Here is a 13,879-nt window from a genome sequence, read left to right as displayed (position 1 = left end):
GGAGACAAACTGGATAATGCTCAAAATCACTCTGTATCCCTTGGGTCTGTTATAAACATGCTTTAGTGATGTCCAAGAACTCAATAACCTGATTTTACTAAAAAGTAGGACTAATAACTATACAGCAATTTTGAAGAAAAACTTCCTCTGCTCCATATTTTTAAGCAGTGAGCAAGAGACAGCAATAGAGAGAGACCCATAGCCAAAAAAAACCCACCAACCCAACAGTCTGAATGAAGTGTGGGTCCCATTCTCTGTGAACAGAACAAAGGTTAAAGCAATGATGTGTTAACTGCTACTGGGCATCACAGGTGTGGCTTCATTCAAACAACCAGATAACAGAAAGACTAAGAACAAATTGAAGACTAGAGATGAGGTAGCAAGCTGAAGAACAAGTCTGGAGTCATAAGATATCATGGCAAGGAGAACAAGATGAGGACGAGACTCAAGAACTCTGCCAAAGACTCCCATGGAGTCCCATTACACCCAATTCTTGTCACAAACACTTCAACATAAACATCATGGGATTTGTAAGCATGTGATGTGAAAGTGAGTGAAGGAATGAAATCTATTACAGGAAGTAACAAAGATCACTTAAGTGTAAAGCAAGTATCATAGAATTATACAATCATTACGGTTGGAAAAGACCTCTAAGATCAAAGAATAATAGAATCATTAAGGTTGGGAGGGACCTTAAAGATCATCAAGTTCCAACCCCCCTGCCATGAGCAGGGAACCCTACCACTAGACCACGTTGCACAAAACCTTGTCCAACCTGGCCTTAACCTCCAGGGATGGGGCATCAACAACCTCCCTGGGCAACCCATTCCAGTTCCTCACCACCCTTAGAGTGAAGAATTTCTTCCTAATATCTAACCTAAATCTACTTTCTTTCCATTTTAAACCATTACCCCTTGTCCTATCACTATTTTCTCTGATGAAAAGTCCCTCCCCAGCTTTCCTGTAGCCCCTTCAGGTACTGGAAGGTGCTATAAGGTCTCTTCAGAGCCTTCTCTTCTCTAGGCTGAACAGCCCCAACTCTCTCAGCCTGTCTTCATAGCAGAGGTGCTCCAGCCCTTTGATCATCTTGGTGGCCCTTCTCTGGACCCTCTCCAACAGCTCCATGTCTTTCCTACACTGAGGGCACCAGAACTGTACACAGCACTCCAGGTGGGGTCTCACCAGAGCAGAGCAGAGGGGCAGAATCACCTCCCTGGCCCTGCTGGCCACACTTCTTTTGGTGCAGCCCAGGATGTGTTTGGCTCTCTGGGCTCCAGCACACACTGGTGGCTCATGTCGAACTTCTCATCTACTACCACCCCCAAGTCCTTCTCCTCAGGCCTGCTCTCCAGCCATTCTCCCCCCAGCCTGTATTTGTGCCTGGGGTTGTGCCAACCCAGGTGCAGGACCTTGCACTTGGCCTTGTTGAACTTCATGAGGTTGCATTGGCCCACCTCTGCAGCCTGCCAAGGTCCCTCTGGATGGTGTCCCTTCCCTCTAGGGTGCCAACCACACCACACAGCTTGGTATCACCAGCAAACTTGCTGAGGATACACTCAATCCCACTGTCCGTGTCTCCAACAAAGATGTTAAACAGCACTGGTCCCAGTACTGATCCCTGAGGGACACCACTCATCATCTGTCTCCATCTGGACATTGAGCCATTGACCACAACTCTCTGGGTGCGGCCATCCAGCCAATTTCTTATCCACTGAGTGGTCCATCTGTCAAAGCCATGCCTTGTCAGTTTGGAGAACAGGATGTCATGTGGGACGGTGTCAAACGCCTTGCACAAATCCAGGTAGATGACGTCGCTTGCTGTCAAGTTCAACTGTCAACCCAATACCACCATGTCAACCAAACCACGTCCTGAAGTACCACATCTACATGTTTTTTTAACACCTTCAGGAATGGTGACTCCACCACTTCCTTGGGTAGTCTGTTACAATGCCTGACCACTCTTTCAGAAAATAATTTTTCCTAATATCAATTCATCTTCCCCTTCAATTGCCTTGCTCAAGAGCATTAGAGAACAGACTTAAGGGCACTAACCAAGGAAAAACAACCAAACATGAAACAGCTCAACTTTTAGCCACAGCAGTTACATACATTTCATAATAGTTTACCTAAATTCAACTTACAAACACAACAGACCATTCCAAACTAACGCTATACTCATACTCAAAGCTGCATAGTTTTTCTTCAAGAAAAACTCATATATAACTCATCTTCCAAAGAAAACTATTCTTTCTAGAAAAACAGAAGGGCTAGAAGCAAACCTCCAGTTACCTTGAGATAATTACAAAAGTAAAACTCAAGAGTGCAGAGGTCAGCCAAGACAAAAAACAGCTAGAACTTGCCTCTGATCATATAGAAATTTTGATTTTCAGTTATCACCTAACACCCAAAAAACAAAGGGATTATGATTTTCTGCCCTGTATCATTTCCAATGACAAATGGTTAGCAGTACTATATTTGCTCACTACTTTAGCACACTGCCAACTTCTACAAAAATCCATTATTTCAGTTTATATCTTCCTTCAATTTCTAGAGAGTTGAAGTTACATTTCTTTTTTAGGTTTAAAATATTACATCTTTCAGGTAAACTCACAGCAGGCTTATGCTGGTTTGAATTAGAAATTAAAGCATAATTTAAGGTAAAAATTATAAAGATGACACCAAAAATTGCTCCTCTGAACAAATGCGTAAAGACGGGCATTTCAACCAATGAAAGTGTAAAGGACGGAAGATACAGCCAGATAACTTTCCATTGATGCATTATGTTGATGTACTACTACTGCCTGTCAGTCAAGAAAAAAAAAAATCCAGTCACAAACACAATAGATTTAATGTCAGCATACAGATAAAATTAATGAATTAGAATCTAGCAATCCCATCCCACATTGGCATGCATGTGACACTCAAAGTTCATGTGATCACACTTCCTAAAGTACTCTCAAAAGATGATAAAATTTTAATTCCTTACCACAGTGATACTGACAGCATCATCAAACTGATGCATTAAAACACTGATGACTGCAGATGCCAGGAGAAGCATAATAAGCGGATTTTTAAACTGAAATGAAAGAGAACAGTAATTCAGCAATACTCTTGACAAAGACCATTTTATCTACCCCTCAAAGAACGTCTGATCTGTTTTTGAATTGTATTGTTCTGTAGTTAAAATATTGCTGTATTTTGCCAGTGCAAACAAGATCCAAGTCTGTACAGTTCAGATTTCACTTGAAGGTTTTCTTTTAAATATCAAAGACTTTGAATGTATGCAAGTATATTCAATACCTAACAGGAGAAAACTGCTTCTAAGACAAAAAGAATAATCTCCTGTATTTGTTTAAACACAAAAAAAGGAGCTTGAAATATATTCAGAATGTTTTTGAGGTAACAGTCTGATCCTGTTCTCAGCAACTGATCACAATCAAGGCTGCAATATACTTCCTGATTTCAATTAATCATTTCTTGTTTTACAAGATGCAAGTTTTCCTCTTAGATCACATGCCTTCTTCAGATTTCTAAGGCTAAAATAATACAGGATCATGCTTCTACACATCAGCTGCCTGCTAAAATGGCAATTTTTTTGAGAAATGTTCCAAAAAAGAACATTCCTAAAATTCAAGTGAAGAACATTCTAAAAGCATAGACTAAGCACATTCAAGGCAATTACGTATCTTAATAAATTCTACCTGAAATAGACTTGGTTAACATGCTTTAGAAGCTTTCTGATCCATCTGACTAATTTAGCACTGCACAGGTGACAATAAAGCACTAGTGCCAGAGGACTGCAGTATGGGATGATACCACCACTATCAGCAGCAGAGTGCTGAGTATCTTTTTAGTCACTCCCAAGTAAACCAGTTTCTCTAACATTAACCCTCTATTACTTCAGGGTTTACTCCAGAACTTAACAGCACTGCTGCTCAGACAGGTACAGGAAATATCGACCAAAAGGTTTAATGTCAACAAATTCATCAGAAAAATCTTCTGCACAAAAAGTTGCTGTAAATAACCTGTGCAGCCAGGTAGCAGAGAAGCGCAGGAGGAAACAGTGACACTTTCACAGCATTTTGAGAAGCTGCACGGCTCGTGTATACACATATATAATAAATTACACTGATAGGGAAAAAAAAAAATCATATTTGACTTCTGCCAGTTCTGCTGAACACCAGACTCAAGACTAGCCCCACCCTCAGCCTCCCTTCAAAGGCAGTGGTTTTGCTTTTTAAAATTTCCTTTATCTGACAAGTTATTCCTACTTCATGTTCCATGTAAACGTTTACCACTCATACACATTTGCATCTGACCTTAGTGCTAATCATGCTCAAGTCTTTGTCTATAGGGAACTTCATTCTGCTTTTCCAGCCCTCAGGCTAGTTATGAATGATACCCTTTGGCTAGTTAAAAACATACAATCAAAAGTAATGTAATCAAAACACTGGAATGCATCTAAATAAAAGCTTTTTCTATAGGTAAATTTGGTACAAATTCATTGCAATTTCCTATGTCACATGCAAATGAAAGCTAAGTAATAAAGAGCAAAAGTACTGTCAAGCATTAAAACCAAAAAGAAGACAAAAATCTTAACCTGGGAAATATATTTTTTCCACAGTGGTTCATCTTCACTAATATCAAATTCATTCCATCCATGGAAGGCCCGTCTATGACAAACTTCACAGTTTTTTAAGCCATTCTGAAGATTAGCCTATTAAAATATGCAAAGAGTAATACAATCAGCAATTACATTCATAATCTAGACTTAAAAATAAAACACCAACATAGATAGCCTTAGATTATAAAAACTGGGCCAATGTTACAAAGACTAACATGGTACTAATCCTTGTATAATAATAAAAGCTAACTAATCACTATTTAAAAACTCACTTTGGCAGGGCACTTCAAGAAAAAAAATCACAGAAGAACTACAGAGTCAGATGGTGTTTCACATCTCTAAATGATTGTTGATCTTCCCTGCAGAAAACTCTTAAGCAAGCCAAACTGTGAGGATAGTTCAGACTCCTGAGGATTACGTCAGGAGTTCTGCTACTTAGCCAAATGACACAGCAATAGTTTCAAAGTTTTGAGTTGCCAATGACCAACATTTATCATGGTGTACTGCTCAGGCAGTCAAGCCTACTGAAAATGAAAAAAACCAAACATTTATCACAACATCAGCGTAGATTCAATTGTTCATAAATCTGTCTTTGGGTAGCTTTCTCAATCCTGATCCTCCACTGGAAACCAAGGCCACTGAAATGAATTACGGACATGAAGGATTCCTTAGAGAAATGGAAGCAAAGCTATGAAAAACAGAACAGAGTTTCATAAGGAGATTGTTGTTTTATTAACAAAAAGCAATCTTCAAAGCATACAGAAATCTGACTACTTTCAAGTTGATTCTCATCCCCAATCCAAAAACCTGACCTTTTTGAAAACATTAGAGAAAAACGTTAGAGATTAGAGTATTTCAAGTAACTATTTAAAAATAACAAGCTTTTAGAAGTAGACAACAGTTAAAATCAAGCTGCCTGCTAATGCATTGACTTTCAATGACAAGATCTGTCCTTAAGAAATATCAAACATTGTTTAGTAACATCACTGAATTCCCAAGAGATTTAAAATCACTTACTTGCAGAATGCTTGCAACTTCATCAAATGGCAATTCACTTGCTTTTTTAGAAGACAGTACAGGAATCATTGTCTCATTGTCACCATCAGGGATTTTTTGAAGACGTGCAACCTAAGAAAGAAAATCAAAGTCTGAAGGGAAGGGGAGCACTAACTTCATTTCAGACAACACAGACCAGCAATGCAGTATTAACACCATTAAAAGGTAGGGCTTTATAACAATTTGAACTTTAAAAAGAAAAAAAAATTACACTTCAGCTTGATTTCATGCAGTATCATCTGCAATAATAAAAGAAAACACTGCACATGCAACTAAGACTAATTACTGTAGCAATGTGTTAAGTGACAACATAGATCCTAACAGTTAAATATACTGATAATCCCATAGTTCACTATCAACAATACCTGATCAGAAAGTAATCATTCTAGATAAAGTTTCACTCCCTGCCCCTACATTCTACTCACTAATGAAAGTGGTCTGGGTAGGCCTGTTTACATTTTACTGCACACAAAGGAAGAGAAACAACATTAAGAAAGTCTCAAACAAGTGCACAGATGCAAGTGACGTCTTAAAACCTGACTAAAGTATAAAGTTTCAAGTCAATGTTATAAAAAGCAATGTTTTCCTGTAAATTTTAGGAAGCTAAAATTTTCATCAGCAGAACAGTATGATAGCAACGTTAACTGCACAGCTCAGCACTGCTTCAATATTTAATCAAGCTTTAGTTTCCACATTTTTGCTTATCAAATGAGAAGCTGGAGTTGATACTCCTCCCTCCCTGCACTCACAATTAATCTCTTTTCCATCTTGCCACACATACATCCCCCCCTCCATTAACTGGAAGACACCTCACATGCAAACATGCACACCACAGAAATGGTTTTTCCATTGTACTTGCACTTGAGTGGGCAGTTTCCTGATTTTATACAAGATAAAAAGTGTTTTTAATTGCCTCTGGATGCTGTGACTTAAATTAAAAGATAAAGTACTTCAAGATGACAACACATTAAAGAATTCCAGGTTTTTATGCCCTAAAAAAGGTATGAGAACCATAATTTTCTATACTGCATGGTTTGCCACATACTCAAAATATGATAGCTGAGATAAATTGATCTCAATATTTGTTCTTCTAGCTGCTTACCTAGATTCCACACAGACTTCATCCCAGGGGCCCAATGGAACAAGGAAAAAGGTGAAAGTACTACAGCTGGAACATGCTTTTGCTTTCAAGATAAACCCTTGGGAACTCTTGACAATTGCCATGTAGTTCCTAGCGAAACAGTAATCCAACAAGACTCACTCCTTCACTATAATTATAAGAAAGCAGGTCTAGAGACTAAGATGAGAAACAGGGTAGTATGGGGTGTGGGTCTGAGATCTTGGGCAAGGTGATGTCAAAAAAGACAGGTCAGAATGACAGATGGAAGGAGGTGTTTACTCAACATATTTTGGTGTGAAGAAGAGTTGAATGGAAGATGCTAACGAATAATGTCTTTAGTCTTAAGCACCAAGAAAAACAAGTAATAGAAAACAATGACAAATTAAACTTACTGTGAACCTACCTCACTAACACACTAAAATACCCTCCCTTAGGCTGAAAGGACCCCCCTGCTCACAAAAGCCCCCTACCCTCTGAGCATGCACATAAGTGCTACCAGTTTAAGCAGCAGCAAAGAATTAGTTAACCAATCGTATAGACAAATGGTATCAGTATACTTAGAGAAAAGGTAATTTTGCATTTTTTGATGAATAAAATAAACCCTTTGTTAAGGGAAGGTTTGCTAGCTTTGTGGATTTACCACCTAGCACCTGCACAGAACTGGAACAAAGAAACACCTCTACTCTCTCTGTGGACTGGATTATTGTACACTGGGTAAACAGACCCAGTTTTGAGACAAGGAGAGTGACAGCCAAAAGAACTGCACCATAACAATGTGTTCACTGGCCTCCAAGGAGGGGGAGCTCCTTGGACTCCATTCAGCTAGCCTGAATCCAGCAGGAGTGTGCACCTGGGCTGCTTGAGTAGAGCTCAGCAGTGCTAAGACTGGAAGCTCAGCCGTACGCTGCCACACCTCCACTCCAGTTCCCATACATCATTCCACTGAAAGAGCTTTGTTTTGTCCTTTTAATGATGCATTTATGCAAAGACCAGAATTGCAAAATCTTGTGTCAAAAATTTTTAGAGTATTACAAAATACATGCCTTAAATACTCTTTAGCACTGGTTAGGTACTTATCTAAACCTTAAGTATATACAGTGATGTAAAGTCTTTAAAAATTATGGTGAATATAAATTGTTGTATATTATAAATATATATGTTTACAAGAATTATCTAGCAAGTTATCATTTCCAAACACCTTTACATGTTTCAAATTAGACAAGAAATTGAGGCAAAAATATTTCAGCCACAGTTCAACAAAATGATAGATTTTTCTCTCTCAATTTATGTGTATTTGAAGTATTTTAAAAGAACTATTACTTTCAACATCAGAAGATAAACAGAATCATGAGTACAGTTCTGTTCCTCACAAGGGATCTTTTTACAAAACTCAATGCTAACAAGCCCTTAAAAGAATAACGTTACGCTATTCTGGAAGAGAGGGACAAACATTTGCTCCACTCAAGCCTTCTTGCAGAACACAGAATTTTAAAACACCCTCTACAAAACAGAGCTATTATTAAAACAATTGAAGCTGATCACAATAGCAGCAGAATGGCAGGTATTTGTTAGGAAGAATATAGACATTGTGACCAGAAGCCTTACAAAAATACTCTTTGATATATACAAGTTTACTTCCCTAAAACTTCATCATGGAAGTGATGCATCATCATGACCACCCAGTCTTACATGCAGCCAGCCAACCTTTGATTAAATGTACCACCACAGCACAACAGCTTCATTTAAATTCACCTGTTCTGCAATTAAGAACACAGCCAGTTACAGCTGCTGTTAAGCCCACACCTACAAAGCAATATTAAGTTACATCAATTCTCAGGAAACTGCCATTGGAGATGATGACTCTTCATGCTTCAAATGTTTACACTTTATTTTCTTTGGATTTTAACCTCACTTCTGTTTCAATTTTCTTGGACTACGTACTTTTCTAAACTAAACATTCACCCAGAATTTTGCCACAATCTCCCCTTCTTGATAAAAAAAAAATCTACTAACTTACTAACTCATGTTCTTTTCTTTAAGGTTTCCCATTCTAAGTACTAGCTTTTGATTTTTAATTGAAAATCATTACTACATTCACGGTATTTGCTACCAAACACCAGTTTAGGGCTGAAAACTATTAAGCCTAAGTGCTGTTTCAAAACAAACCCACAAACGTATGATTTTGACCAAGATGACTCTGCATCCTCAACAAAAATGCTGAACAACCAAGCTTTCCCAGTAAGAGTAGGCAGAAATGAACTGACAGCCATTAGAAATGCTAGTGCAGAGAAAAATCTTTTTCCCTTTACCAAATGACATGGCTGATAAACAAAAATAATTCCAAAAAATTATACATAGCTGATCATTTCCCTAATATTATCAATTAGGACTTCAGAAAGTCTAGTAACAAGCTTTTTAAGGATACTTTAAGAAGCTCAATATCCTTAAACAGAAACATTAAAGTACTCTCAGAGATCAGGCTCTTTCATATAAGTCTTCATCAGTACAGAAAAATTTTGCTACAACAAAGCATATTTTGACAACCTTTTTGTAAAAGACTCAAAAAGGCTTTGATTTTTAATGTGTTTCAATCATATTATCTCCCACTTTTACAAAGAATACTGTGCTGAATGCAGTGAAAAAAACAGAGAGAATATCTGGTATGTAATTAGAAAAATAAAGGCTCAAGTCTTATTATAGTCAGCTCCTTTCTCTACAGCAAAATTACATATCACAAGACAATTCTGGACAAATCTGCATCTGATTTCTCAAAATCTCTCCAATCTGAACTACACTTGTAGATCAGAAAAGAACAGTTTCAAATATCTAACACTTTGCCACCAATTAAATTAAATTGCTTAGCCAACGCGAAACTGATCACCGCTCCCTTCTTCACTACCTACCAAGATGCAGGGTGGGTTACACTAATGAATTTAAGTCCAAAAAAATAGTTGAAAAAAATGCTTGCTATCTGCTGGAACACAGGAACTATAACCAAGCAAATAATGTTGCCTTTACTATTAATTAGTTCCGCAAAGCAAGTATTGCCAGCAAGTGCTCTACAGTCCTTTGTACTGAGGCCGAGGTCTATGCACTGGAGATGTGGGCTTCTGCAATACTTTTTAGTGTATCCAACAGAAGCTATATCCAAAACCAGAGGGGTGTACTTAACAGTCAACCCACATACAGTAAGATGTCTTCCCATCAGGAAGGACTTTTCTTGGACCACTTCCAAAGTACACAGTACGAACATCAATCATATCACCATTCAACTGTGACCAAAGTATGTTTATCAAAATTAATACAAATTCATCTAAAGGGCTTATACTATCAGAAATTCAGAGTTCCCTCCTGTCTTCTCTGAAGAAAAACCTAGTTATCCAATTAAAAGTAATGTGCTACTGTTTCTTCTTCCTTATACACAACTCCTTATACAATATTCTGCCTATCCTCCTTCTCCCATTACCAATAGCAAGTATCAACAACTTACCTCTACCACTCCGTGTCTCAGCTTGGCAGGAGCAGTCTACTATCAATCAGCAGAGCTCACTGACATTGAGATGCTTTTACAATTATCTTTTTAAGGGTAAATTTTAGCTCTACTTCCTTAGAGAATGCAAATGGAAGGACCTACATTCACAGAGAGCAAGCTAAAAATTTAGAACATGTTCATAGCAAAATCTATTTTTAAACAAACGTGACCAAAACATTTTGGCTAATTAGCCAAAGTCCTGTAAATGTTACATACAGTTACTCAACCGACCTACAAGCACAAAGGTGGTGTAAAAACAAAAACTACCATATAGAGAACAGTAAAAGTGATGGGGTGGGGGGTGGAAAGGTTTAAAAAACAATTACATTTAAGTTTAGGCCATTAAAGAGAAATGCTGATTCCTTCTCTGAGAAGTGCCTTCAGAAACCTGAGAGACAGGAATGCATCTGGGTTTGGACACTCACGGAAAGTACTGTTTACCTTACCACACAAGAAGTCTCACTGGCAAACTGCAGGTTACTAGAGCCACTTCTTGGGAAACACTAGGGCACAACTGGAAACAAACAAAGATGTTCAACCCATCCATCTGAACAATGTATCAGTCAGTTTTAATCTAACCCATCAGTCCCTGCAAAAACAAACCCCTTTAAAAGCCAACTCAAGGACTACAAAGAACTTTTGATTTGTTTGTAATGATAAAGCTGTATTGGTCGAGCAGTCAGTGACCCCACCTCCAGGTATACGCCTCTGCATCGCAGATAATGTGCAACTGCTACTGAATCATGCTGTGTCTAATCAATAGCAAAATTAATGAATGCACACATAATCAATGTCTAATTAATCCTCATGCATTTAATCTTAAGGACATTGTCTTTCCCACTTGAAACATTACATGCACCTGCTCAGGAACTGCAGCTTTATTAATGAGATAAGGATATTAAAGCATGTTGTGCAAGGGACACTGCAAAGCCCACATTCCAGACCTGACTGATTGATGAACCTGTTCCATGAACAAAATCCTGTAAGAGTAGCAGGGAACTCGGCGCAGATGATATCTACAGTGCGCCATGCCCTGAACCAGAGATCCATCCAAAGCCCTCTCATCTCAGGGTTCAGAGCACCAGAAAGACATACAATTTTATACCTCGCTGTCACCTTTTCTGAGTTATTAATAGTGACTGCCTTGCAAGTGTTTGTGCCTTTCTTAGTGGGATCCCGAAAGAATCAGCACTTCCTCACCCACTGTAAGAATTATGCTCCATATTTCTTCTACCTTCCCTGCACTGAAAAAAATGATAGTGTTCAACAACATAATAAAAAGGTGCTCCACTGAATACTAAACAGGTTGAAGCTTACAAGTTTCTCATTTCCAGAACTTTCTGTTATCATCAAACTCCATGTGATGTATGGTAAAAGGTTTTAAAAGCTCAGATCCTACTAAGCATAATGTTCTCCAGCTCTGTACAATTCAGAGCCAGGATGGCAGATGCAGAGGGGTAATGAAGGGATAGATCAACTACTGCAGACATCAGTGCACAGTAACATAATAAAATACCAATTACTTATCTCTTCTGTGCTGTCTGGCATCCTGAAAATACACAGTACTAGAGATCAACCAGATGGCGACGGGCATAAAGGACTGAGTCTGTGTGTCTGTGCACATGGACTTTGGAAACAGTTCTTGCTAGGCAAAGACTCCTGCCTGTGAAAGGTATCTTTTAAGGAACAGACTCTACCCAGAATGGAAATAACTCTCTTTTCTGTCAGTTCCCTCAGATATGAAGCATCAATGCAAAGTATTTTCCTATTCATTTGGACATGGTGGCTAGACATTTTAGAGCTCCAGATCTTTAACCACCCTACTATCTTCAAACTCTCCATTTAAATAGGTCATGGCTCGGCATCATGGCTGTGATTCCACTATAAATGCAGACATGCTACTAACCTTGATTAAGTAAATTCCATTATTTAATGTCCTACTCTTGGCTTTTGAACTATTTTTTCACAGGTGTGCAGAAAATTGGAAGTTATACTCAGGAAGACTTAATCTACACAGACTGTACTGAAAGCTGTTTGTACCTCATATGTGATTAAATCACAAATACAGATTATTTACTGTATTTCTCACTAGCAGCTTCTCTAATCAGTTTCAAAACCCTGCAAATTCAGATCTGAAAAATACTCAAATACTGTGACTGACCAATAAACCCCTATCACCAAAGGCTCAGAGGAGATGGGCAAGGGCAACGCCTCCATGAAGCTCAGGAAATAATGTAGCTCGTGACTAACCACAGCTGTTGCGAAGAAGCTACCTTTACCTCAACACACAGGCACTGGAAGGTGGCCTTTGCTTTGGATAAACTATTATGTCAGTTGAATGGATCACCTGTTGGTGTAAATGTTCCTCCCTGATTTAATCAAAAGAATGTGAATGCCTGCGTTAGCCAAACCAGCATGGGGAGATGTATATGCAGCTCAGCCCTGCGTATGCACTGAACAAGCAACAATATTTCAGAGTGAGCAACAGGCTTGATCTGGTTTCAACCCACTAATTCTTCCCAGGCAGCTGAGGATGCCAAGTGTCATGACAGTGAGCATTATTATAGAGACTGGTAATGGGAATCACATTGGTATTCAATTGTGTATTGCAATTCTGCTAAGTATAACTTACAAAATATACTGAAAACATAGCACAAAATGTATTATTCTATTATATCAGAAATCCCACATAACAATACGTATCTACAAATTACACATTTTATATTAAACACTACACCCTCCATACACGGATTATCTAAAAGAACTTGGTCAGAGAGCATTATACTCTGACAAATACTTTTATGGGAAATAATGCTACTTTCTTAGAGCAACAAGTAAAGTGCCAACACTTATTCAATACAATCATCCATGACCTAATTGCAAAAAAAAAAAAGCATTTTACTTGTCACTGCAAAGACCTGTCCCTTTCCACCCCCAAAAGGTTGAAGTCTGCAGACTAATGAGCCACTTCTTTTCTGCCAGGCACTGTTTGCTCAGAATAAGAAATACTTTTTTGAAAGCTTTGAAGTTACTCTCTAATGTCTTCATTTGAATTGACTCCTTTGGAAAAGTGTGATGATTTTTCACTTCTGGGGAAAGAGCTGCAGCAGCCTTGTATTCTAATATTCAAAGAAATTTGTTCCTATTCAACAGCATTTTAGCTTAAACATTTTACGAGGAGTCCTCACATCAAAGAAAGTGCAAGAAAAGTCCTGCCTTTCAAAAAGCCAGAAGGAAACAGAGACGCTAATTTGCATTAATGACTTCTCCTTGCAGAGTAATTTCTATCCTGGGAGGTCACACAGTTTCAGGCTGTTGCTACGGTTTGTTATTTTGCAGGACTTTACCAAAAAAAAGTAATATTTGACCTTACACAGACACCTCCCATTAAGCAAAGAAATAAAAATACTCAAATTCTGAAAACAACCTGCTAAGCTGCCACATTAGCCTGAAAAAACCTGCCTTGTATTTGGAATATTTTTTCGGCAGTGCTTAGGACCTTCGTTATGGCCAACAACCAGCCACAGTGCAGAACTGTACTCCCTGG

General features: G+C 38.4%; 1 protein-coding gene across 9 annotated transcripts in view; it reads right to left on the bottom strand.

The window, feature by feature from the left end:
• Positions 1 to 13,879, bottom strand: part of ATP2C1 (ATPase secretory pathway Ca2+ transporting 1) — a 100,902-nt gene that overhangs the window by 28,601 nt on the left and 58,422 nt on the right. For all 9 annotated transcript variants that reach the window (XM_051609174.1, XM_051609170.1, XM_051609173.1 and 6 more), the window contains 3 exons: positions 5,642 to 5,752; positions 4,601 to 4,717; positions 2,987 to 3,076 (listed from right to left, as the gene is read on the bottom strand). In XM_051609174.1, coding sequence (XP_051465134.1) covers positions 2,987 to 3,076; positions 4,601 to 4,717; positions 5,642 to 5,752 — 318 coding nt within the window. The remainder of the gene's footprint in view (positions 1 to 2,986; positions 3,077 to 4,600; positions 4,718 to 5,641; positions 5,753 to 13,879) is intronic.

This window comes from Apus apus, chromosome 2 (assembly GCF_020740795.1).
Source record: "Apus apus isolate bApuApu2 chromosome 2, bApuApu2.pri.cur, whole genome shotgun sequence".
NCBI classification, from domain to species: domain Eukaryota; kingdom Metazoa; phylum Chordata; class Aves; order Apodiformes; family Apodidae; genus Apus; species Apus apus.
The sequence above is the reverse complement of the archived record's forward strand: the minus strand, read 5'-3'. Positions and strand labels throughout refer to the sequence as shown.